Source organism: Panthera leo, chromosome D2 (assembly GCF_018350215.1).
Source record: "Panthera leo isolate Ple1 chromosome D2, P.leo_Ple1_pat1.1, whole genome shotgun sequence".
Taxonomy (NCBI): domain Eukaryota; kingdom Metazoa; phylum Chordata; class Mammalia; order Carnivora; family Felidae; genus Panthera; species Panthera leo.
The window spans coordinates 61,355,206-61,381,159 of NC_056689.1; the positions used below are offsets into that span (position 1 = coordinate 61,355,206).

At 52.9% G+C, this 25,954-nt stretch overlaps 1 protein-coding gene across 4 annotated transcripts in view; it reads right to left on the reverse strand.

Annotated features, from left to right (window-relative positions):
• SH3PXD2A (SH3 and PX domains 2A) overlaps positions 1-25,954 on the reverse strand; it is a 235,296-nt gene that overhangs the window by 97,533 nt on the left and 111,809 nt on the right. For all 4 annotated transcript variants that reach the window (XM_042907910.1, XM_042907909.1, XM_042907912.1 and 1 more), the window contains exons 4-5: positions 17,612-17,688; positions 7,392-7,483 (exon numbers count right to left, since the gene is read on the reverse strand). In XM_042907910.1, the coding sequence (XP_042763844.1) occupies positions 7,392-7,483; positions 17,612-17,688 (169 nt within the window). The remainder of the gene's footprint in view (positions 1-7,391; positions 7,484-17,611; positions 17,689-25,954) is intronic.

Sequence of the window (25,954 nt, forward strand, 5' to 3'; positions counted from 1 at the left end):
TCCTGGCCAGGTAGGTGTGAAGAGAAGGCTCTGCCATCAACCTGAGGTCACCCTGCCATCAGCAAGGGAGCCTGGATTCTAACTCAAGACATCAGGAGTCAGACACAAGGAAAGCAGTGATACTACCTCCCGAGCAGGCCTGACCTGGGGTTCAACCAGGACCAAGAATGGCAGGGGGAGGGGAACCCTGGAGGAGCCTCCCCAAATTCTCAGGGGCATCCTGCCTGCACCACCCCCACACTCTCTGTCTTCTTCCTGGCTCCCTGAGGCAGGGCTGGCTAAGTCCCTTCTGTCCCCCTGGACTGTTTTCTCCAGGGGAGGGCAGCCACCATGGCCTCTGTCCCTTCCAAAATAGAAATGGGAAGGGAGGCCAGGAGACTCTACAGAGGAGTGCCTTTTCTTGGGTCTGCTCTCCTGCCCACCCCAGCCCCAAAGCATCTGCCTGCCTCTGCCCTGTCCTCCATTCCTGGAACCCTTGCTCAGCGCCCTCTGGGTCAGCTCGCACTCCAGACCCAATCTCTGTACTCTGCCTGGGTCAGACCTCCTCGTGGGACAGCCTCCCTTTCTCACTGGTCTGCCGGGCTGTCCCATGACAGGTGGCAGCCATGCAGGGGTGGACTCCCAGGCCAGATGGAGGTTGATGCTCTGGGCAGGCTGGGGCAGGGACAGTTCTGACCTGATCTGGCCATGGGCCCATCGGCCTCTTACCCCAGGTCCCTCTGAACATTGGGCCATTGTTCCAGGCCACAACAGAGGGTAGCTCTGTGGCCCTGGGGCTGAAGAACAAAAACCTGTTTAGCAAGGCTCTGCTCCTCCCATGCAAGTTCAAGAATTTGACCAGGATCCTGGCTGGTTTCATGGGAAGAAATGAGCTAAAGGGACAGGTCTGGGCCTAGAGCTGAGAGGGGGCAGTGGGGAGCGGGAGACCCTCAGCCTGCTTTGCGGGCCCATCCCGTGTCCCGGGTGCTGCTATGTAGGAGGGGAGCCCTGCTGACCACATGCTGCGGGCTGGCAGCAGATGGACGAGTGGGAAACCCAGCAACCCAGTCTGGCCTCTGTTTCCCCCGCTGTGACACGGGGGAAGCCACCCTGTGCCATGAGGTATGTTCACCCTGCCCGTGGGCTCGGGTGGAGAGCAGAGGGCCAACCACAGCTGGGCGGCACGAGGAGGTTGCATCACTGTCCTGTGGCCGTGAGTGACAGACCAGCTTCCCGCTGCTGTGCCCTCCCTACGTGGGTGATAGTGACAGCAAGCTCTGACTGACTGTGTGCCAGCCTGTCCAGGCGCTTTGTGAGCAAAGGCATTGCCCTCCCAGCAGCCCTTGGGGCTAGGCACCATTGTGATACCCACTTGACAGACAAGGAAACTGAGGCACAGAGAAGCAACAGGCAGAGCTGGCCTCTGAACCCAGACCAGTAATTCCAGAGGGGTCAAGAGCGCTCTTCACTCGCTTCTGTGACAGTGGGCAGTTCTATTTATAATTTTGTTAAATGGCCTCAACTTTGTTTTGGCTCAATTAGCATTTACCAGGTGCCAGGCTGTGCAGATGGGAGGCCCCCGTGGTAGGAGAGACCCATGAACATACTCCTGTGGTATGGTCAGTGCCACTCCCGTGGCAGCCACATGCGAGCTACAGGTAGGGCTTTCTGGAAAGCATGAAGGCTGAGTAGGACTCAGTCCTGTGGTGGGGGTGGGGTGGGGCAGGAAATGTTCCCAGTGGCGGGGACGTGGGTTCAGAGGCTGGTGACACCTGGCTGCTCTCTGGTGACGGGAACCTAAGAATGAGGGTGGGCCAGGTGGCTGGAGAGATGGAAAGGCAGGTCACGGGCCTCTTCAGGGGCCTCACGGGGCTGGACCTCTTCCTGCCGCTAGACCCTTTCCAACAGGCATGCGCTTCAACCCAGGGGTCTGCGGACAGGCCTCGCAGAGGTCCCTTTGAGAACCTTTGGGTTCACTCTTTCAACTGGATAAAAATTTAAACTTGTAAAAAGAGACATTTGTTGGGTCATGTGGTTGCCTTGGCCTGAGTCCCGCCAAGCCATCTAGGCCTGCCTTAGCTGCCCTTTGCCATCGCTGACACCACATGGGAATCAGAGCACGGGGACCCCACTGCTTGGGGGCCTCCTGTGCCTGTGGAAGCCAGGCCAGGCGACACCTGGCCCCCCAGCCCAGCAGGGCGTCAGTCCTCACACAGCAGGGCTGTGAAGAGCATGTGTGGCTCCAGGCCTGCCCGGGCAGGCCACATGCACAGCCAGGGGTCACCTCAGGCACTGCAGGGGTGCCAGGCACAGCTTCCAGGAGGCCAGGCTCCACTGGTTGTCAGAGTTAAGGCTCAGGACCACCCGGAATTGGAATTTGTCCTGCATTGAATGCCCTTGAGCTCCAGGGGTGTGTCTTTCTCTGCCTCCTTTAGTATTTGGTGACTAAAGCTGTCCCTACCCCAAGCCGGCCACACAGCTCTAGAATCCACAGAGAAGAGCCTAAGAAACATCATCACTAGCTTCTCTCGCCCATTCCTGCCCACTCCTACCCTGGGGCCATGGGCTGGGGGGAGATATGCTCAGCTCCTTCCACTGGTGGGGCGGGGGTGACAGGACGGTGCCTCCCATTCCCAGGCACACCTGTTTGAGGCCTGCCTCCCCTGCCTCTCAGCTATGTGGCCTGGGACATGCCATGTACAGCTAGGGCCTTTGTTTCCGTATCTGCTAAATAGGGATAATAGTACTGACTTCAGGGGTGGCCTGAGATTTAAATGAGACAATATGCAGAGTACAGGCCAATCAGTGACCAATCAGGCTAACGTCTTCCTTTTCCTTTTGGCCCCACCATCAAGACACACATGCATACACATGTCTATGTGCACATGTACACACACACACACACACACACACACACACACACACACACGTGCGCGCGCGTGTGTGTGTGTGTGTGTACGTTCCTATTCAACTGCTGGCTTTCCAAGAACACATCATCCTTGGAAAGAAAATAATTGTTCAAGGGGCCAAGGCCCGTCTCCACCTGCCCTGGCTGGGCAGGGACCAGGAGGGGGCGCTGCTGAGGAGGTGGCAAACCTTAGGAGCCATGAGCTGAGTGACGGGTTAGGGCCATGGTTAAACGTGTCAGCCTGGAGCCAGCCTGCCTGGGGTTTGAATCCTGGCCCTGCTGCTTGCTAGCTGGGTGACCCTCGGTAAGCTACTTCACCTCTCTGGGCCTTGATCTCTGTAAAATCACGTCGCAGTCGATCTCCCGTGTAAGACTACATAATAAAGTCTGGATGATGGGTCTTGCCTTTGGCAGGTGTTTTCTGAGCACCTGCTCTGGGCGCTGGGGATGCGGCATGAAGAGAACAGGTACAAGTTCCGAGTCTCCCAGAACTGACATCCCCGTGAGAGGGAGCGACCATAACTGCAGTGAGGGAACAGAATGTGGAGCAGAGGAGCAGCATGGTCTGATGCATCACTCCTTCTGCGATGTTGAATAGGGACCATCAAGAGCAAGGACAGAAGCAGGGAGGCTGGGCACGAGGCAGAATCCGTGTGAGGAACGGCGACAGTGTGGTTCCGGGTGGCAGCAGGAAGACGGGGAGATGTAGTCAGAGTCTGGAAACACTCCAAAGGCAGTGCCCGCCTGATGTGCTACGTGGATGGAGGGGTGTGACGGGAAGAGATGACTCTAGAATAACGCTGGGGTTTGGGGCCGACAAGGCAGTAGTGCATGTCAGTGTTCACAGGAGGAGGAAGGACAAGAGCTGCCCTCCTGGAGTGGCCGCATGAAGACATGACACCGCTTTGGCCACTCTGTGTCGGGCTCACCTAAAGTGTCTAGAGGGAACATCCTTTCTGTGCGGGACTGGTGGTCTAGCAGTTTGGGGAAGGACCCTTCTCTCGCCCAGAGAAGCCAGTGAGCGGCTGGGGATCAGAGCCCAGGGGCTCAGGCCTCTGCTCCACCTCCCCCATCAAGGCTGGGTTGCCGCAGCCTTGCCTTTCCAGCAAGATGGAAAAGGGACACAGTCGCCCCACTCCAGGCCCTGTGAACGCTCGAGGGCCCCTGCGGCAGCACACTTGAAAGAGGCAGGGGGTTATCTGCAAAATTCCAATTAAATCCACAGGCTTTGATAATTTGATAAGCCACTCTACAGTCGCCCCTGAGTCAAAATACACTGTTACTTGATCCTGTGTTTATGTTTCAGGACGGAGGGGGAGGTGGACTGCGGTCTGGGAAGGTGCAGGCAGCTCTCAGAGAGGGGGGTGCAGGCACTTGGCTGATAAATCGTCAGCCTGTCAGGCCAGGGTCACCTATAGGTCTGGGCTCTTATGGTGAGCACAGAGTGGACTGGAACACGAGTCTCTTGGCAGGTCCTGGAGGCCGAGCGGGACCGGGGAGGAGAAGCCCTTCAGAACTGTCTGTCCATAGTTGACCCTGCTTCCTGAGCCTCAGGTCTGTCTCACATGGGACGGCTTCCAGGCCATCTCTTGCCAGACCAGCTGTGAACCAGCCCAGGTGACTAGCACCACCTGGAAAAAGAGGCCGATAACCCCACTGCCATAGTGACTCAGAGGCAAATGCTTTATGACCCCTTCCTGCAAAAGCCAGGCTGTGATCTGTAGGGTGGAGTGTGCACTGAACCACATTCCATTCTGTTCTACAACCTTCCATGGATAAAACTGTTGAATACTTCCTACGAGCCAATAGCACTGACCAGGTTATCTTCCTACACTTGGTATCCCTCTAAGCCCTCTTCACCGTCCCGTGAATTCTACGTCGTGCTTTGGAGATGGGAAAACAGAAATACCGAGAGGTCGAGCAAATGGCCAGAGATCATAGAACCCTGAGTAGCAGGCTCTGACCCCAGAGCCTGGCTCTGCAAAGCCGTGCCCACTGCCCCCCCAATGCACAACTGTCTCCCCAAGCCCAGTTTCCTTGAGGGCTTTCTGGAGATGGGCACTATTGCCATGGAGAGGTGAAACAGGACCAATTTATTTAGCTGACTGGCAGAGAATGGGCTTAGGAGTATGAACGAAAGGCAGGCTCAGTGATTTTGTGGTGATGCAACTGCTACTTCACCCACCAGCAACGATCCCTCTGCCCTCCTGTGGGCACACAATCACATGTGTCTCCAATGACAACCACCTAGGGAGGGGCATCTCTTCTCTCCCCATGGAAGGACAGAGAACAGAAAAGGAAGGAGAGACTCTGTGAGACCATCACAGCAGGGGAGCAGCAGGGCCAGATAGACCAGGGACACTGCTGGCGCCTCAGGAGACTTCCTGTCCTGGGAGAGTGAGGAGGGCTGGGGCAGGAGCACAGAGAGGGGAGGACAGAGAGGAGCACTGAGAGGCGTCAGGACCATGGTCCCCCTGACCCCTTCTAAACCAAGGAGGCAGGTGGGAAGGGTGGAAAGAGTACAGGCCTCTGTTTGAACCAGAAAAACCTGGGTTCAAGTTCAGGCTCCTGCTGTGAGTCTGTTTCCTTATCTGTAATGTGGGGATGAGAATATATAAACCCTTATGAGCCTGACATATGGTAGGTATGGTGAGAGCGATGCTTCTCCCTCTGGTGAGAACACACATTTCTGTCTCATTTTGTCATTTACAAAGCTCTTGCCCAGCCCTCATGTCATCCGAATTTTACTGATGAGAAAAATGGGGCTCGGGGAAGCCATATGAGTGAGCTGCCTTGCAGTTGTGTGGCTAGGAAGCAGCAGAGTTGGGGTGTGAACTCAACACTGTACATCCTATTCCCTTTGGCTTTCAACCAGTCTACCCTGTGAACAAGTCACCGATGAGTTTCTGATGGATTGTAGCATTTGCTTGTTTCTTTTTTTTTTTTTTTTATTTATTTTTGGGACAGAGAGAGACAGAGCATGAACGGGGGAGGGGCAGAGAGAGAGGGAGACACAGAATCGGAAACAGGCTCCAGGCTCCGAGCCGTCAGCACAGAGCCTGACGCGGGGCTCGAACTCACGGACCGCGAGATTGTGACCTGGCTGAAGTCGGACGCTTAACCGACTGCGCCACCCAGGCGCCCCGCATTTGCTTGTTTCTTAAGCCCACGGCAGCCATCAGGAAGGTGGCTTTTGTTGGGCCAAGGCTCTGGGCTGGGTGGCTTTTTCGCCCCCAAAAGGGCCTAGGCCATTTTAGGCTCTTCGTCTTATAGTATGACTGAAAAGAGAAGGGCCCCTTTAGGCAAGACTGCCATGTGTGGGTGTGCAGGCTGTGCACTTTACAACCTCCATGGGTGCCACTCACAGAAAATGCAGTAAGTGGTGCCCCTGGAGCCATGTGACACACACCCTTGTCTTCAGGCTTCCCCTCCCCATCACCAGATGGCCTCCTGCCTCTTCCCACCTGTCCCAGATCATTCCTCCATACCTTTCTTTCCTTTCCCTCTGTTGTACCCACCCCATCTGCCTCTCTGCCACTCATCCTGGTACTTTAAGATTTTAGGGGAAAAAAGCTATTGAACGAAGGGATCTCTCAGCACCCCCTTTGGTCCTCTCCCCACCCTCTCCCCTGGCCAATATTTTCCCTGCTTGCCCTCTTCTGCTCATCTGCTCCTGGGCGGAAACCAGATTTCTCTCTCTACTGAGAACCTACTCTGGTGAGGATCTGTTCTGAGCAAGAGAGCGTGGCCGTCACAATGGAGTCTGGTCATGTATGTGAGAAGCTAGCATGACTGGGTGGGTCATCTTAAACACTAGACCCAGAGCAACCTGATTCCAGAGAGAAGAGAGGGAGATCTGCTTGGTTCCCCATTCCTCTCTAAATATGGAAATACCAGCCAGCACTGGACCACTAGGAATCCAAGAGTTGGGTTCAAGCCTCCTGCCAGTCACATCCGCAACCAGCTGTGTGACTTTGGGAAAATCACCTAACCTCACTGGGCCTCAGTTTCCTTCTCTGTAATCGTGACTACTAATGTCTATCACAAACTAGCCCAAGAGTTATTCAGCGGGTGAGTTTTCAGCCTGGGCAGCACATGCCTCCCCCCGCACCCTCTGAAGGCCTACATTTCATTTGGGAGCTTGGGAGCATCAATAATTAAGAGCAATGACTGCTAACCCTGGGCATCTGAACAGAGGGTCCATTATATTTTCTTTGATCTCATCTGTTCCTTACAGTAACCTGTGAGCTAGAGTTTGCAGGAAAACCTGCTCCCCAAATGCAGAGACAGCCCCACTTGTCAGCTCTGGGGTAAAGGGAAATGAGGAGCAAGCTTGGGCAACAGGGAACAATGGTCTTCATACCTTTGGCCCATCTCTCCCCGGCCTGGTTGGCCTTGCCAGCTCCCCCTTTCCTTGTGTGCCCACATCCTGAGCCTCTCCAGCCTGCCCTCAGCTTTAGCCCACACCTCAAAGCACACAGGAGATGACTGAGCTACCACTTACTCTTTTGGGGGGTTGACATCCTCTGGTCGGGCCTCAAAGAACCGAAAGACTTCATCACACTGTGAAATGTGGGGAGGCAGTCGGACAAGTGCCTGTGGAAATATAGGAAGAAAGGGCATTAGGCCTGATGAAAGTCAAAAGCAGGGTCAATTCAGTCTGACGGTGACGGCACAGGTTCCAGGCCTGTGCTGTGGAAGACACCATCATGCAGCCAGCCACCCAACCAGACAACTCATCAGCGACTGAACTAATCAGCTAACATGAAACAACTCTTCATCCACCCCATCAACTAGCCAACCAGCCAGTTAATCCATTAACCAACTAGTCAACTAATAAAAATAATCAGCCAACCCCAATTAATCTATCAACCATCCAGTCAACAATTCGACCAACCAACCATTCAACTAGCCAGTTCACCAACTAAACAACCAGCCAACCAAGCAAATCACAATGACCATTGAGCCCTAGGTCTCGGAGCCCTCGGGAGCCAGTCATTCGGCACGAACCCTGGAAGGATTCCCTCCTGCCCAGAGAGTCAGTCCAAGATCCTTAGCCTGCCAACCCAAGGGCTTATTCTACCAGCCTCATCTCCCACCAGTCACATTCTGGACACAGCTGCTAGTCACAGCCCCTAAATACTGACTGCACAATTAATTATTTCATGACAAGCGGATAGTTCTACCAAGCACAACAGGGTGCTATGACAGAATCTGATAGGACCCAGGAAGATTAGCAGAGAGGAGGGGGGGCGGTTTCAGGAAAGACTCTGAAGCTGAGTTCTGAAGGATGGGTAAGAATTAACTGGTCAAGTGAGGGTGGTGAGACCAAGCATAGTGGCTCCGTGGGGCCTGAGCGCACTAAACGAGGGGAGAGGGACCACCAGTCTGGTCCAGCAGGGCTTTGTTTAGGATGCCTGGCAGAGTGGTAAGAGCTGAAGGGGTTGGAAAGGCTTCTTAGAAGAGTGGCCATGAGCTAGCGAAGAGGTATGTGCAGTATTTGGACAGGCAGAGAGGAGAAGGCAGCCACCGTACAGGGGTAAGTGTCCAGGTAGGGGCATGCACCAGCTATGAGCCTGTCACCCCGACAGGGCTGAGAGTCTGCTGCTGGAAAGTGAGGAGTCACAGTCAGAGGTGATCAGAGTTCCTGTTGCACACCAGACCAGCACATACTGCGTACCTTGCAGCCTGGGGCACCCAGGACCCCTGACCTGCCCCAGTCCAACGTGGAGGCCGCGGGGGAGCATGAGACCAGGTGAAGCCCTGCTCCTGGCTGCTCGATTCAGTATGCAGAGAAGACACTGGAACGATTCTTTAGCACAAACAGATGGGAGAGGTTGCTCCCGAGGCAGGGCTGAGGGACAGGGCCAAGGGAACTCTGGGATAGAGCCAGGAGAAGGGAGAAGAAAACTTGGGATGGTGTTATTGCAAAGCATTCAAGTGTGGCATCGAGCAGTAGGCATCCCAGCATGACGGCCCTTTTTGATATCATATCCACACCTGGGCAAGATGAGACAAGACCTGACTGCAACACTCTGCAACTCACAGCTGTTCTTTCTAGAGGCCAGGGCTTTCCAAGGGTCTCTAACAGATCACACACCCATGAGCAGTCAGGAAATAGGAAAGAAGGGAAATTAACATGTAATGGGCAAATGCAATGCTTCAGGCACCGTCCTAAGTCCCTTGACTCCAATTATCCAACAAACAGGGAGGGCCTTTCAGTGCGTGCCTGACATGGGGCTGTGTCCGGTGTCACAGGGATGAGCCAGACACAGCTTCTGCCCTTGCAAGAGCATGTCTGACGAGGTGTCACTCCGTTTTGTTCCGGAGGTGGACATCACTGCCTTTGTTTATGACGGGGACACTGAGACTATTCTGCGTAAGTGCAGAATGAAGCCCTGTGCTCAGGAGGTAGAATCAGTGCAAGTTGCCCCAAAGTGTTCAGGTTTTCATTTCAAATACGTGGCATGTGCTGTTTCCTCCCCCAGGAAGGGTAGAGGGAAAGGGAAAAGATAAACTGAGGAAGGCGAGAGAAAGAAAAAGAGAGACAGAGACAGAGAGATGCAGGGAGAGAGACAAAGAGATAGAGACAGATGGAGAGACAGACAGACAGAGAGACAGGGAGACTGATACGGAGAGACAGAGACAGAAAGAGACGGGGGGGGGGGGGGGGGAAATCAGGCCTGTGCACGGCAAGGGCTCCTGGCAGGAGAACTTAAGGGCTGGGCTGGGCTGGGCTGGGCAGGGGGGAAATCATTACCAGGGACCCAGGCTGTGTGCACGCTCGCTGCCAGGGTGACCTCCCTGAAAGGAAGAGGGAAGGGAGCCAGGGCTGGCTTCCAGCGGGCGCGGAGCGCCAGCACCCTCCCAGCTCAGCACGCTGCCACCCGCCCCCGGCGCAGCCCCTGGCCAGCCACGGCTCGCGCCGCCCCAGCAGCGAACACAGGGGCTCTTCATGCCGACAGAGACCGGCATTCCGGGGCCAGAGGACGTGTGGGCCGTGAGGGCTTCAGACAAAGAGGCCTTTTGGTCGAACCCCCGTGGCATCTTGACTGAACAGAGAGCCCCGAAGGGAGCCGCATGGAGGTCTCATCCTGATTGCAGGCAGACAAGAGGCTCCCAGCTCAGCACAGCTTCCATCAGCCCTGCCGCCAAGCCCAGATCTGCCAAAATTATCTGGCAGGAGAGCTAGGTGCTGAGCAGTGTGGCCCCCGAGGCCTGGGCTGCCAATCACTGCCAGAGCCGGGAAACCCCCAAATCCAGCCATTCTGAGAGGAGCAGGTGGGGGCCATACATGGGTATTTTCAAGGGCACCACCCAGGCCATTGAAATGCCAATGCCATTGGGCATCCAGGATTTATGCTATGGGTGGTTAAGTCAGGGCCTCAGGGCCAACCAGACATGGGTTTGAGTCCTGGCTCTACCATTCATGGGCTGTGTGGTGCTGAATGCGTTACTGGCCTCTCTGAGCTCAGTACAATGGGTATGACGTGGCACCTATTTGTTAGGAGGCTAGGTGAGGTTGTAACTAGGAGGAGCCTAGCACAGTGCCTGGCACTGAGTAAACACTCCGTAAATTTTAGTTGTTGTACTGTTGTCTTTGCTGCTATGTTCTCTAGATGAATGGAGTGATGCATACTAGAAACGACACTGGCATGGGAGTCAGGAGACCTCAATTCTAATTCCAGTCCTGCCCCTATATACTTGCCCATGACCTTGGGCAGCTCACCTCACCTCTCTGGTTGTCATTTCTTCTAGGATAAAGCAGACTAACTCTGGAATCTCAAACTATCTCAAGGAAAACCTGTTTGGTGAGGTAGAGTGATTCTGTGGGTACAAGTGAAATCGTGCCTTGTAGATGGCCCACCTTGGTCTTAGAGATCACCATGTTCATTAGTATAGCAAAGGCTCTGAGAAGTCCTGCAGGGAAGAAACCTGTAGAGCTTTGTTCAGATCAGCATTTATTGATAATCATGGCACGCTGAAGGATTGGCTCATGTAATCATCACAGGAACTCTAAGAGATGGATATGACTATGATTTCAATTTTAAGGAGAAGCAACTATAAAGCACAGAGGTTAAGTGATTTCTCAAGGCTGCACAGCCAGTAAGTAGCAGAATCTTCAATTGGGCCGTCTGAGTCCAGAGCCTGTGCTCCGTCCGGGTCTAGTACTGCCTCCAGCGCTACCCACAGGTCTCTGACCGTCGAGCAGGTCCTCCAACGATTCCTACTGACAGCCCATCAAACACAGCTGGGACAAATGCAGGCTACAGACATTCTGAAGTTTCTTCCATCTCTAACAGTCTGTGGCTCCAGCACTACAAACAGCACCATTATTAGTGAATTCGGTGTCTGACCTATCATTCTATGTGACTGAGCCTTTCTTTTTTTTTTTTTAATTTTTTGTAAATTTTTCAAAAGTTTTTTAATGTATATTTTTGAGAGAGAGAGAGAGAGAGGGAGAGGGCAAGCAAGTGGAGGAGGGGCAGAGAGAGAGAGAGAGGGAGACAGAATCTGAAGCAGGCTCTAGGCTCCAAGCTGTCAGCACAGAGCCTGATGAGGGGCTCGAACCCATGAACTGTGAGATCATGACCTGAGCTGAGGTCAGATGCTTAACTGACTGAGCCACCCAGGTGCACCTGAAGTTTTTTTTTAATGTTTATTTATTTATTTTGTGTGTGTGTGTGTGTGTGTGTGTGTGTGTGTGTGTGTGTGAGAGAGAGAGAGAGAGAGAGATGTGAGAGAGAGAGACAGAGACAGAGAGACAGAGACAGAGACAGAGAAAGAGTGCACGCATGAGCGGGAGTAGGGACAGAGAGAGAGGGAGACAGAATTTGAAGTAGGCTCCAGGCTCTGAGCTGTCAGCACAGAGCCTGACACGGGGCTTGAACTCACAAACTGCGAGATTGTGACCTGAGCCAGAGTTGGACGCTTAACCGACTGAGCCTTTCTAATAGGACTCTGATTCAGGTTAGGTGGGAAGAGCTGGAATGAGTATGACCTCACAGCCCTCGGCACCCAGGGAGGGGGCAGTGCCCTGTGGGGCTGCTTAGAGTATGCAGGCCCCTGTCCAATGTTGGTTGAGCTGAAATCAGTCCCTTTTTGACCTTGCCATCCTGTGGTCCAGGGGGTCCGTGAACTAGCTGAGAGCAGATATGGAGAAACAAGGCAACGGAAGGAGTCAAGGGCAGGGGGTGCCTAGGAATGGGGGAGACTAGTGAAGACGTGCTGAAGAGCCACCCAGGTGTGCCACCAGCCCGTCCCTCCAGTGCCTCCCTTCCCCAGTCCTAAACTGCCCTGAGGTCTCCAGCTCCTGGCCTGTCCCGACCATTTTCTGGGAGCCAGTGACCTGGGCCACCATTTGGTACCATGTCATCATTCTAGAAGACACGGATTCAGATAAGGGAGAGGGTGGCTGCACTGCGTGCCTCTGAGACCTCCACCCAGATGCTGCGGCCACAAGCCTGGTTTTTCAAGTGCAGTGGCATGGGAGGGGGCCCCAGGCAGACTGAGCTCAGACCCGCTTTGAAATGACCCAATGACCCCCTTCCACGAAGCTTGCCACTCTGGGTAATGTCTGCCCAAGGACAAAAAACAAACTTCCGCATTTGGCAAAACAACTGTGGATGCCCTGCTATTTCCATGGGATCAAACATTTTCCTCTTTTTAGGAGCATCATTTTGATTTCTTTTTTTAATTTCAGAGAGAGAGTGTATGAGCAGGGGAGAGGGGTAGAGGGAGAGAAGGAGAGCATCTTAAGCTCAGCGTGGAGCCTGACGCCTGAGAGTGGAGCCTGATGCAGGGATCAATCTCATAACCGTGAGATCATGACCTGAGTCAAAATCAAGAGTTGGACACTTAACTGACTGAGCCACCCAGGTGCCCCAGGGGCATCATTTGATTTCTTATCAATTTAAATCTTCTGGGTAAAAGCCCAGGGACTTAGGGTCGGGTGGGGTGTGACACAGGGGGCTGGAGTCCTGCCCATCTGGCCACACGCCCACTCTCTGCCCCCATCCCCACCCCTGGGCTGCCTCTAGCCTGCCTGGAATGTTCCTCCCGGATCCCTATCTAGGAAGCTGGGAGCTCACAGAACTTCTCTGAATCAAACGCAGGAGTTCTCTTTTTGAAGGGTGTAGCCGCAAATCCTTCTGAAACGGAAACAGCATCTAATTCGCAGCATTTAAGCCATTTCACAAGGGAGCCTAGTACATTGGGGCTTCGGGGACATGTCACCGTCCTCAGAGGTTTCCTCTGCTTGTGTGTGATCCTTGCATTTTATCATCAGATACTGGCTGGACACCCACATGAAGCCAGGCTTCCTGCTTGTTACTGAAGACACAAAGATAACAGATGTGGCCCTCCGGTTGCTCCCAGTCCAGAGAAGGTGGACACACAGAAGTCACCCTCCTACAGAGGATAGGTGTGCTGCATGGAAGCAGGCACAGAGTTTTCTGGGGAATGGAACAGCAAGGGTGGTTGGCTTTCCCTGGGGAGTCAGGAGGCTTCTAGGAGGGGCATCATGGGAGCTGAATGCATCTGCAGGAAAAGGACTAGCAAGGCCTGGGCGTGGCAGCCTAAGGGACTCTGGCTAGCTGGGAACGGCTGCACCTCTGGCGGACTGGACTGCAGAGCCTTGAGGAGAGGCAGGTGCTGAGGCCTGAGCAGCACTTAGAACGAGCCCACAGAGGGCCCAGCCAAGCGCCCAGAGGTTCTTATGGGCAATGGGGCTCCCCTGAGGGTCTTCAAGGAGAAAGGGACATAATCATCTTTATCCCAGGCTGGAAATGCTTTGCCTGGGTCTATCTGAGCCTGTGGAGATGGAGATATTCTACCAGTTGGGTTCCTCCAGAGTACCAGCCCACGTGGGAGGCAGGAACAGATCAATCTTCACTCTCTGCCTCCGTGTCCCCATCAGCAACACTCCTGACCCAGGCTAGCCCTTAGAATGGGGCCCATAAGAACAAAGTCTCCCTGTATCTAGGACTGAGTATACCAGGAAGTCTCGGTGCTTCTTAAAGGCATGTGTTTTGGTTGGGACATGAACCTTCCTCTTTATTAAGGTGAGAGCCAATGATGGGCCAGGCATGCTGGGAGGCAGATGCCTGGGACTAAGAACCACATCCCAGAAATAGCCTCAGTTTTCAAATCTGGGAAGTGGGAATAAAAATGAATGAGTCTGATAGATTTGGAGGATCACGTGGGGAGATCTTTACCTCTTCAGGGGAGATCCTGCCTTGTCCCCCTCCCCCAGCCTGACTACAACCAACCCTTCATCCCTCCCACAAAGAAAACCATTGATCCTGAAAACAAGTCTATCTTGGACGGCGGAATAATAGAAGCAATCTCAGCTTTTTGGGCAGCAAAAAAAAAATTCTAGTTGCACCCACCAGGAAATGGAGACTTGTATAAACGTCATTACCATGGCAAAGGGTGAGTTGATCATTCTCAAACACTCTCTCTCCCTGCCCCTCACCCCACCCCCTGCCCTGGGATATTTATTTTATCCCCTAGACAAACACTGCAAACATGTATTTCACACGCAGGAATGGGGTAAATGGAGTCACTTATAAAACTGTTAGTCGGAGCCCCTAAAGTATAGCTCTCGCTTGTTAGTGAGATGAAAGTCTTCGACGTTTTGAGGCCACAGAATCATTAAATATTAACCGCATAACCATGTTGCCCATTAAATTAATTTATGGAGCTAAAGAAATGCCTTTGGAACCCCTCTTGATAGACACCCAGCCCTCAAGTGCCACATAAAACAATCACCCGACTGGTGCTCGGTCAATTTTCCGTGACGCTCATCTAATCTGCCCCATATATGTTTAAAATTAACACTGAGATTTGGGCTGTGAAACCACCATTGGGCAGAGGGACTGGCTGGCCGGCGAGGGCAGGGAGCCCGAAGTCTGGGGAGGTCTACTGCGCGGTCAGACTTTCCGCGTCTGAGTCCTGGCACAGGAGCTGGCTGCTCTGTGCACAGAGCCAGCTTCACAGTTTTGGGTGCATCTGAATGCCCAGCAAATCCCAGACTGGGAGCCCGCGTTGGCCAGCAGTCCAAGGAAGATGCTGCCCAGCCAAGCAAAGCTGCATATGGAAACTGGAAACAAAAATCCCAGAGGTTCCCAGCAGTGTGTCCAGGGACAGACATGAATGAGGGAACGGCTGGCCATGCAGCAGACTGCACATGGCACTGACCATGGAATTCATGGTGGGGGCCAGTGATGATGAGTGACACTCGGATCCTGAGTGGCCACAGATTGGACAATCGGGAGGCAGAGCTGTGAAGCACGATGCTGGGTGGCAGTGGCCATGGACCGTTGCTGGCTTATCTGTCCCTAATGATGATTCCAAGGTCATTCCAAGGTCTCAGACAATCATACCACAGGCCCCAGCTTTCTAGTTCCGAAGAATTAAAGGCCACTTCTGCACTGCCCTCCCCCTCCCTCCTCCACCACCCCCTCACTGCCCCCCCCCCCACCCCCGCCATTCTCAGAGTAAATTACAGCCTGTGAGATGGCTGGCTGCTTGGTGAACCCATGACATTCCTCCTTGCTGCCTGGCTCTGTGCTAATCAGGTTAGGAGGCCCCTCCTCTTGCAGACTCCACTTAAATGGCTCCCCCGGCCACCAACTGGGCACCACTGGGGCCCCAGAGCCCCCCTGAATCTCATCCTGATTCAGGAGTCCTGTTCAAAGCCTGATCCCAGGAGATAAGATGTTATCAGTTTCCTCCTCCGGATGGCCTAGGATACGGCATTTCCACTGCAGATGCCTCGGGCTCCACCAGCTCCAGGAGGCTGAGGCTGATGTGAGCCATAAATCCCCAGCTGGGAGAGGCCTCCCTCCCTCTGCCCCCTCCTCCATTAGCTTTGCCCATTTATTTAACTTCTTGGGAGAGGAATAAAGAGAAATAAAAGCTCGGGCGTCAGCCATCAATTGAACTGGAAATGGCAAATGCTCTTTAAAGAGAAAAATGAATATTGATCCGAAGAAGAGGAGCTTCTCGTGTCAGACAATTCATCAGCGGGAATTCTCTTTAGGTTAAGGCAGACAATGTGACCAAGTATAATTGGCACAGTCACAAAATGGAAACTTGGGTTGATGGAGACTATATGGGAGTGTTCGTCTTCCTACGGGCTTGGGGACACCAGCTAATACCTTTAGCAACTTGATTCTTATTTAAACATTTTTATTGCCAAACGTAGTGTTTCTGAATCGTAACACACTAGTGCATCAAGGGACTGTGCAGCAACAATTCCGTGCAGGGACAGAGCATTTCAGAAGTGACAAACACTATGATACATATTCTCTGGTGCAGCACCTTTCATGAACTCTGCAAGAGTTGCCTTTACCCTGGTTTCCAGAGGAGGCACCCGGGACTCAGAGAAGTAAAGTAACTCGCCCAGAGTCACAGAGCTAGTGGGGGGTAGTGGGATTTGATCCCAGCTCTTCCCGTCCTAATGCCAGCATTGCAACCATCCCATACTTGCTTCTCCTCAAGGGTCTTGAGTCAGACTCCACAAGTTTCACTGAACTAAGAAGTCCCATTTCCATCAAAGCCAGTGGTAACAGTGTATTGTTTACGCCTTTTAATAATAATCATCAAAAGCCAGCGTCTCCTGAATGCCTCCTCTCTCCCAGACACTGTGTTGGTGCCTGGCCTGTGCCTGCTCCTTTCATCCCCACGACTAGCATCTGTGGAGCCACTGTCCTCCTCCCTATTGCACAGGTGTGAAAATTGAGGCTCTGGAAAGTTAAGTGACTTGTCCAAGTTCATGTAGCTAGTGAGGGTTTTGAACCCAGGCAGCCTCGCTGTCCAGAGGTCTGGTGCCCAGGCCATTTTCGCTGCCGGGATCCTAGGCTCTAATCAAAGTGGAAAGAGGAAGGGACTCTGTTTCATGACCCCGTGGTCACTCTCTCATCTGTTCTTTGGCATTGGCTGTTGTTTTTTTTTTTTAAGTTTATTTATTTATTTATTTTGAGAGAGACAGAGACAGCAGGAGCAGAGTAGGGACAGAGGGGGGGGCGGGGAGAATCCCAAGGAGGCTCCACACTGTCAGCACAGAGCCCAATGTGGGGGCTTGAACTCACAAAACCGTGAGATCATGACCTGGGGTGAAACCAAGAGTCAGACGCTCAACCGAATGACACCCAGGCGCCCCTGGCAGTGGCTGTTTTGAGGCACCTGCGCACGCGCACCTGTGTGTCTGTGAGAGTGAGCACTTGCATCGATAAAAACATGTGCACAAACATCCGTGACCATCAACACTTCTGTGAATAAACAAATATGCATTTCCGATATTTCAGATACTATTGAACTCAGAATTGGTTCCAACAACGTCCTGAAAGGAATTCACAGAAACAGTTCTCCTGTGTCAAGCAAAAAGTCCCATACAGAATCCCTTCAGCAGGAGACCCCTTAACTGAGCTCCCGAGCGGGTGGAAGTGATTTAAAATAGTGTTTTGTAAACATGGACATGTCCCAAAAGAAGTCTCAGCTGTGATCCCAAGGCCCATGTGCTCCAGGGGGTGGCCCAGTCACGAGCGACCCCTCCCTGAGGGACAGTCATACCCACCCCTCTGGCCAAGAAATGCCAGGTGTCAGGATGCATCTGCTAAACCACAGCCAAGAGTTTTATACAGATGGCTCTCCTTCACAGATGGACAGACTCTCTGGCAGACGGACCGGCCCCTCCCCCACCTGCAGACGCACCCTTACCCGGCAGTACTCGTCGATGGGCTTCAGCCTCTTCACAGCTACGTCCCGGATGTGGCTTCTCCGGAAGAGGATTTTGCCTGGAAGAGACACACGCTCATGAGCCGGTTGATTCTGGGGAAGGCTGCCATGGGACCTGGGCCACCTACACTCATTCCCCTCTCCCTCAGCTTCTCAGCATCTTAGCTGGCTACCAAGTGCCACCACCTCTGCCCATTGTCAAGAAAACAAGAGAGGAGCAGTCACCTCTCCCAGGGGGTAGGAGGCGCCCGAGGCTGAGGGCCCAGGACCTCTGGGGCCCAGGAGCAGCCCCAGAGGCTGCCATCTTGGCCAAATCACCTTGTCTGGGTCTAATGGCAGAATCGATGCCCTGACATGGGTGTGGCTCCCAAGTGACCTCACAAATAAATACAAAGGACGGCCCAACCCACACGCCATGTTTGGTTTTCAGGCCCATCCCTCCTTGAGAAATCAGCATTCCTTCCTGCCAGTCAGGCAGGAATTCCTATTCTTAGTTTAGGTGGGTGGCTATTTCCAGGGCGGGCACAGGCCAATGCCAAGGGAGCACGGCTGCCCCAGCCTGACTTTTCTCCAGCCTCTCTGTACACACAGCCTCCAACAGTGCAGGCCACTGTGCAGATGGGCTGGTACACCCCTCTGCAGGTATGGGCAAGGCTTACAGGAAAGGCCAGCCCCTCAGACTTTCCCAGCAGGCTCTTCTGAGCTTGCTGAATTCAATTTTAACAACCAGATCAATGTATAGTCCTTTTCAGCCGGTTCAATTCAGAGTTTGATCTCCTTGGTCTGACTTTCAAGTCCTGACACAGTTAACATTTCTATGCCCCATGGCCATCGATGTTGAGTCAATGCCCCTTTCATTGTTTTTAAAGTTTATTTATTTTGAGACACACACACACAGAGAGAGAGAGAGAGAGAGAGAGAGAGAGAGAGAGAAGACAGCATGAGCTGAGGAGGGACAGAGAGGGAGGGACAGAGAGAATCCAAGCAGGCTACACTGTCAGCGTGAAGCCCGATGTGGGGCTTGAACTCACGAACCATGAGATCATGACCTGAGCTGAAACCAAGAGTCTGACGCTTAACCGACTGAGCCACGCAGGCACCCCCAATGTCCCCTTTTTAGAAGGCCTTCCTTGATTAGCTGAGCTAGGAGCAACTTCCTCTTTCCAGAACATCCACATACTTTGTCCATTCCTAAGTTACTCACCTCATTCTGCTGTGTGTTACAGATATGTGTGAGCCCCCTTCCATGAGGGGCCTGACACATCCTAGGACACACACAACCCAGCCCATAGCTGTAACAAACATCTGTTGTTCAAGTCTGCCCAGTTTCCCTCTGGAGAGCCTCCCTCCTCCATTCCCAGTCCCTGGGGTTTTCTAGCCACACCCCCTGGCAACAAGAGTAGGCCCAGCCTACTGGGCTGTGACCCAGCCCAGCCAACCAGAATCACAGTGATTGGCTCAGAGATGGGCAGGGGACCCCATCTGGGCCAATGAGGGTCAGCCCTGAGACTTCTGCTGGAGGCTTTTTTTCTCCCACAGTTGCTAAGCTGGCAGGATGAAAGCCTGAAGCTTCTAGTGGCCATATTTATTACTGTCCGAGAAGGAAACCTACTGAGAGAAAGGATCTGTGCCTGGAACGAAATAGGGGCTCAGTAAATGCTTCCTGAATGGTTCAAAAGCAGAGCAAAGAGATGAACAGCAGATTCCTTTGACATCATTTGAAAGCTGGATATAGCTGTTTGGAACCCAAGGTCTACCTGGTACTTTTCACATGTATGAAGCAATAAAATAATTTTTTAAACTAATTGGAGATGGAGTTTTACGCTTGCGTTCAAGGAGTTCTAATTAAGATAATTGCCATTTCATGTGAACAGATACACAGACTGCATGTCAATCCACTTGAGTTTCTTCTATCCAGGCCCCAGGGAAGCATGAAGCATTGCCTTGGTTTAAGTTGTTTCCCCGGTGGCACCCAGAGATGAGGCATGTAAGTGGTTTATTTGGGAGCAGATCCCAGAAGATAGCAGGAGGGGAGTGAAAGGGAAGACAGGGAAGGGAAGGAAGTATTGTCGGGCCAGGTCACCCCTATGGTCTGTTGGGGATAATATGGACTACACCTCAGAGGTATCCCAACTGAGGGTGAGGGGTATTTGTCACCAGCTTCCTGCTTGTGAACATCTGAGAGTGCCAGGACATCTCTGGCACTTCCCGCCGAGTACGCTCCTGTGGCTACAGCAAAGCTCCCAGTCCTTCCCATAAGCAGCCTCCGGAGACAGAGGTGAAGGGCAGTGGACCTCGGAAGGCTAGAGCCTGAGTTCCTGGCCACCAGAAGTACTGGTCACCAGCCATGCTCCAGTTGGACCGGGGAGCATCTAACTCATCTTATCATGTGTGACTTGCTTCCCATTTGGGCCCCTCATCCCCCCACATCAGATGTGACCACCTCCTTCCTCCCCTTGGCACCCACACCCCACTCAGCACGAGGCTTTGCGTACAGCAGGCGCCCCATAGGTACTTGCTGGCCCATTCACTTCCCTCTCCTGGACTGTCCCTCAAGCTCTCTTTCCTCCCTTCCTCTCCGAAGCCAGGCAGACAGGCCATCTCCCCGTCAGAGGGACGATGCTGTGCAGACTGGACAATGTCATCAAGATAAATCGGCTTTGCCACGTGTTCCTTTTGAAAGGAGATAAAACATGATTTATCAAGACACTGGAGACGGCTTCTTTTCCTTGGAGGAAGATGTCACAGATCTGGTATTCCTGGCCTCTGTGCCTCCTACCCTTTTTTGGTTGCCTGTCGCTTTATTGCCTGCGTGCCGCGGGAGCATATGCACACAGCCATGGGGACGACATGTGCAAATAAACGCATAGCGTGAGGAGGCCTGCTCTCGGGACTGACAAAACGACAGGACTCCCTGGGTCAAGGTTTCTGAGCCTTCTACCTGAGTCTCATACGTCAAGAGCTGGAGATCGCGCAGTCCCAGTGACGCCAGTGGTCAAATGGTAGCTCGCAGGAACCTGGAGGACTCGTCTATGCAGCACAGGAAACCAAAGGAGAGACCACAGTAGGGACCCGGGCCCACAGACCTGGCTCTGCCACATGCTCCTTTGAAAGGAGATGAAACATGACTTATCCATCCTCCAAAAATAGCACTCCTGCCCTTTCTCATCCTGGCAAGGGACAGAAAGGAAAGGGAAAAGATGGCAGACAAAATCCCTCCGTCTCCAAACAGGCCCCTCTCAAGGCTGGCCAAACCCCTGAGATACACGGATACATAAGATACGCAGATCACATAAGATCACCTGCAGAGATCACCTGATCCAGCTGCAGACAGAACCGCCGAAAAGCAAACAGTTGAGGAACAGTTAAGGCCTCCACATGGTGCAGAAGCCCGGCAGAGGGGGGATGAGGTGGGGGGATGAGGTGGGGAGATAGGTGGGCTCCCACTCACATGAGTACAGGACCCCCACCTCGCCCCTCATGCCCACTCCCTGCAAACGAGGCCACCGTGCCTCTGGGACCCTTCACAAAGATTGTGGGTCTGTTGCTCAGGTGCAGAGTCAGAGGAGAGTTTCTGTACAAGCCATTTCCCGGCTGATTTTTTGGAATCCCAACAGGGCTTCTCTCCTTCCCGCTGAAATCCTGACAGGAGCAACGTTTTCTTTTCTTGGGGCTTTGGCACAAGCGGCAGAGGGTAGGAGGGGGAAAGAGGGAGGGAAGATCTGGAAGGGATTCTATGGTCTTGACTTCTCTGTTAGGAATCCAAACCGCACTCGGAAAGCCAAACCGGTGACTGTATTAAAAGGGAGAGAGAAAAAAAGGAGCAGGAGGAAAATCCCCATTAAGGAAGCCGAGACCACAGGGCATTGAAGGCCTCTTGTAAATGTAATTCAGCCCGTTTATAGCTCCTGCCAGAGTCTTCAAAGCCATGCAGATGCTGCCCCAGAAATATGATAAGCATCGTAAGGAAGATTACACACAGGGCATAAAATAGACCTCGGGACATAACTCACTCCTGAAAGTGGAGAAGAAAGTTGTTGAGCCTGACAGGGTCCAAGCACATAAGTGTAGGTCCCTGTTGCTGCTGCTGCTCTGGGCTGGGCTGAGGAGGTGGGACCAGCAGAAGGAGCAGGGGCCTTAGCAGGAGTCCTGGGTTCAAGTTCTGCCTGGGCCACAGGCTGGCTGCATGACCCTGAAGCAGGTTCCTCTGGATTCTCATCTGGAGACCAAAGGGCTGTGGCTCCATGGCTGCTCCCTCTAGAAGTCCTAAGATTTGCACAGCGGGCATGGTGGAATTGAGAGGGGCAGAGGAGGGGCGAGACAAGAGGTAATAGTAGCCAAGTGCTTACTACGTGCTGAGCACAGGCTAAGAGCTTTTCATTGGGTTCTCACTTAATCCCCACAATGACTTTGAAGCAAGTAATTTTATTAGCCCTACCTTGCACAGGGGATGGTGGCTCAGAGAGGACTGTCCAAAGTCACACAGCCACTAAGTGGCTAAGTTGAGATTTCAGCCTGGGATTTTACAGCTCATATAGTAAGAGGGAGACAGAAGGCAATGAATCCAGAGAGGTCTTTGGGGTCCAATCAAGTGAGGCCTTGAGAGCCATGGTGAGGACTCAGGGTTTTACTCTGCGTGTGATGGGAGCATTACTAACATTTCCTCCATGCTAGGTGCTCTGCTATGGTCTAGGGATCAGCCGCCTTGGGGGATGACTGAGAACTATGTAAGCCATAACCACGGACGGTGGGACACGCCATGGTACCCCACATACAAGCGGTCCTCCCAAGGTCTCTGCCTACCAGATACAAATGACCCAGTGAATGAACCAGCAAAGTGGGAAGGAGTGGGAACCAGTGTCTCGTGGACTTTGGAAAGAAAGAGCTCCCTGAAACAGCAAACCTCCCTGTCCTTCCTATCCCCCCACCCCTGCTCTGGTTGGGCGGGTATCCGCCACAAGTCAGTGGGCATCACCCGAGGGAGATCAATCTTTGCCCCAATCCCCCGTGTCGCCTGACCTTCTCATCGGCAGTGTCCACTCTGAGCCAGGACACACAGCTGGGGCCTTGACTCAGGAAGGTCCCCATGCTTGGGTGGCAGAGGGATTTCTTCCTCCCGCCCAGGACACTATGCATGTGATGAGGCATCTCAGTGGTACTTGATGGGTCTTAGTAATTGGCACTTGCTTCTGCAGAATGAACTGTTTCAAGAAGTTGAGAGATGAGGACATGGCTCAGCCATGAAGAGTCTGGCAATTTCCATGAACCAGGTATGTGTTCCTACAGACGGGCAAGCACCCATTGTATGGGGGGTGATTTGAGAGCGTAGGCTCCAGAAGTAATAGGAAAGGACTAGTCTCAGGGCCTCTTTTGGTCTGTCCAAACTGATGTAATCTTGGCAGCCTCTCCTCGTCAAGATTCACAGTGTGTATGTGAGCACGTATACTTCCTCAAACGACCCTCTCTTCCTTGCTTTTTCTGCCACCTGGAGTGCCACCCATCCCTCCATCACCATCTTGATGCTCCAGGTGCTAAGACCGCAGTGAACAAGACAGACAGGGTCCTGCTCTCAAGGTGTTTACATTTAGATTGGGGACAGGATGTGCATGGACGGGACACAGTATACAATTTTCATATCTAGTAAGTAGTTTGGTTACACATATGTGTCTCCTCCCATCTCTAAAAAAGAATAAAAAGGGTAATGGGAAGGGGCCTGCCTAGGGGGCAGGAGAATTCAGCTAGTGGTCAGGGAAGTTCGGTGGAGACTTTGAGGAGACGGAGCCAGTCATGTAAGGTTCTGGGGCAAGAGTGCTCAGCCAGAGGCAACTACAGAGCAAAGTTGAAAGACAGAAGAGAGGCCGTGTAGCTGTGTTGTAAGCCACAGAAAGGAGTCTGGTGTTCTTTGGCCTCCTCTATGAAGACTTCCTTGAATGTCTGTCTTGCCCTCCTTGGTCAGCCTCTAGGACCCTCTGGCAGTCACCCCACTCTTGCCCCTGATCTCTGCTGTCCTGGAGAATTTGTCAGGGAGTCACCATCCCAGGGCCCCCTCTCACCTTCCCTAGGGGTTCCCAGATACATAGGCCACCCTGGCCTCCCAGGGTGCAGATGCTCTCAACCCTCTCCCTTCCGGGCCATCCAGAGAACCTGGACCATCACAGGGGACTGGCCTTAGAAACAGGAGAGGCCACAGCAGGCCCAGAGGCCCCAGAGCGCAGGGTGCAGAGGCCTCATTCTCCATGAACAACGCTCCCACCCGTCTAATTGGATCTAAGGACACAAAGGGAAGGGGTGCATTAGTCTCCCAGGGCAGCTGTAACAAATTACCATAAAGTTGGTGGCTTAAAACAACAGAATATATTCTCCCCCAGGTCTGAGGCCAGAGGTCTGAAAGTGCCAGCAAGGCTATGCTCCCCCTAAGGCTTTAGGGGACAATCCACACTTGGCTCTTCCAGCTTTCGGGGGCTCCAGGCATTCTTTGCCTTGTGGCCACCTCACTCTGGTCTCTGCCTGTCTTCACACGGCCTCCCCTCCTCCATCTGTGTCTCAAACCTGCCTGTGCCTTTCTTCAATAAGGACACCTGCCTTTGGGTTCATGCACACCCTAAAGTCAGGATGATCTCATCTCCAGATCCTCAACTTGACATCTGCAAAGACCCTTTTTCCAAGTGAAGTCATACTCACAGGTTGGGGGTTAGGATGTGGACATAGGGGCCGCTCTTCAACCCGCTACAGGGGGTTATGGCAACGTCTACAGAGTTGTCCTGACTCATTACAGTCTTGTATCCCTAAACGGGCCACAGTCACCCTGAGGGCAGGGATAACTTTCTATACTCCCTCTGTCCCTGGCAATCCCTGGCACTGAGCGAGTGCCATGCATGTGGGTGTTGTCTGATACCCTCAGGAAGGTCAGAGGATTGTCTGGAGAGAGTGGGTAGAGAGTCTCTGGAGCTGTCAGCGGGCAGGCAAGCTCTGTGGGTCAGAGAGCCGACTGAGTGGAAAGGGGGTCCTCTCTGGCTCTGCTGGCTGATGCGGCACCCAGGAGAGCCTCTTCTTTGCCAAACCAATTTGGGGAGAGAAGATGAAAAGGTTATTGGAGGAATCCCCACCCCTGCAAAAAGTGACATGTATGTACGCTCATGGGGTGTGCTATGGTCTGAATGTTTGAGCCCTTCAAAATTCATGTTGAAATCCTAATGCCCAATGTGATGATATTGGACATGGGGCCTTTGGGGAGTGAGATGGTATTGGAGGAAGAGCCCTCACAAATGGGATTAGTTCTTTTATAAAAGACACCCCCACAGACTCCCTGTGGTCTCCATCATGTGAGGACGCAGTGAGAAGTCTGCAACCAGACCCCCACCCGAACACCCTGGTCTCAGACTTCCAGCTTCCAGAAGTGTCGGAAATAAGTTTCTGTGGTTTATCAGCCACCCAGTCTGTGTGTTGTTTGTTACAGCAGCCAGACCAGACTAAGCCAGAGTGATAAGACGCAGGCAATGCCTGTAGGGAAGAAAAGGAATAATTAGCTTCCACCCCACAGCTCTGGCTTAGAGTCTCGCATGGCAGGCATCTGTGGCTTTGTCTGCGAGCATCTGTACTGCAGTGTCCTGAGCTTCTTCTGAGGAACAATCCCTCCTTCATTCTCAGGCTGTGTGAGTTCAGTGGGGCTCACTTCACCCCAAACACCTGGAGTTACCAATCTGTATAGTCCAGCCATGGGCGTGTGACCCAAACTGGTCCAAGGAGAATCGGCCTGGGACTTTTGCTGGAACTACCAGAAAGAGAAGTACTTTTTCCTCAGGAGCTGCTAACTCACACACTGTGAACCCCAAGTTGCTAGGAAGTATCTTTGCAAATCGCCACCACCATTTGGGACAGCTTGTCTGGGAATGAAATTGCCAAAGAAAGCAAAGCTGAGAGCTAGAGAGATACATGATTTGGTCACCTACATCCAGCCATGCCTGAAACCACTACCCTTGAAGTTTTCAATTACATGAGCCAATAAATTTCCCCATTTTTCTTACACCAGATTGAGATGGATCTAGTCCTTGTCACCAAGAGGTTCCTGATAGTACATCTGGCCCTGCCATTTACTGTTGTGTGATATGGGACAAGTCCCAACCTATTTGAATCTCAGTTTCCTCAAAATGCAAAATGGGCACAGTAATGCCTAACTCAGAGGATTATTGGGAGGAGTCTATGAAGTGATGTACAAAATCGTTTAACACGGAGCCCAGCCCATCACAAACGTCGAGCAAATGGGATCTCGTATGAGCTGACAATCCAAGGTCACGTAGGTGGGGTAGCATGGGGGTGGGCGTACAG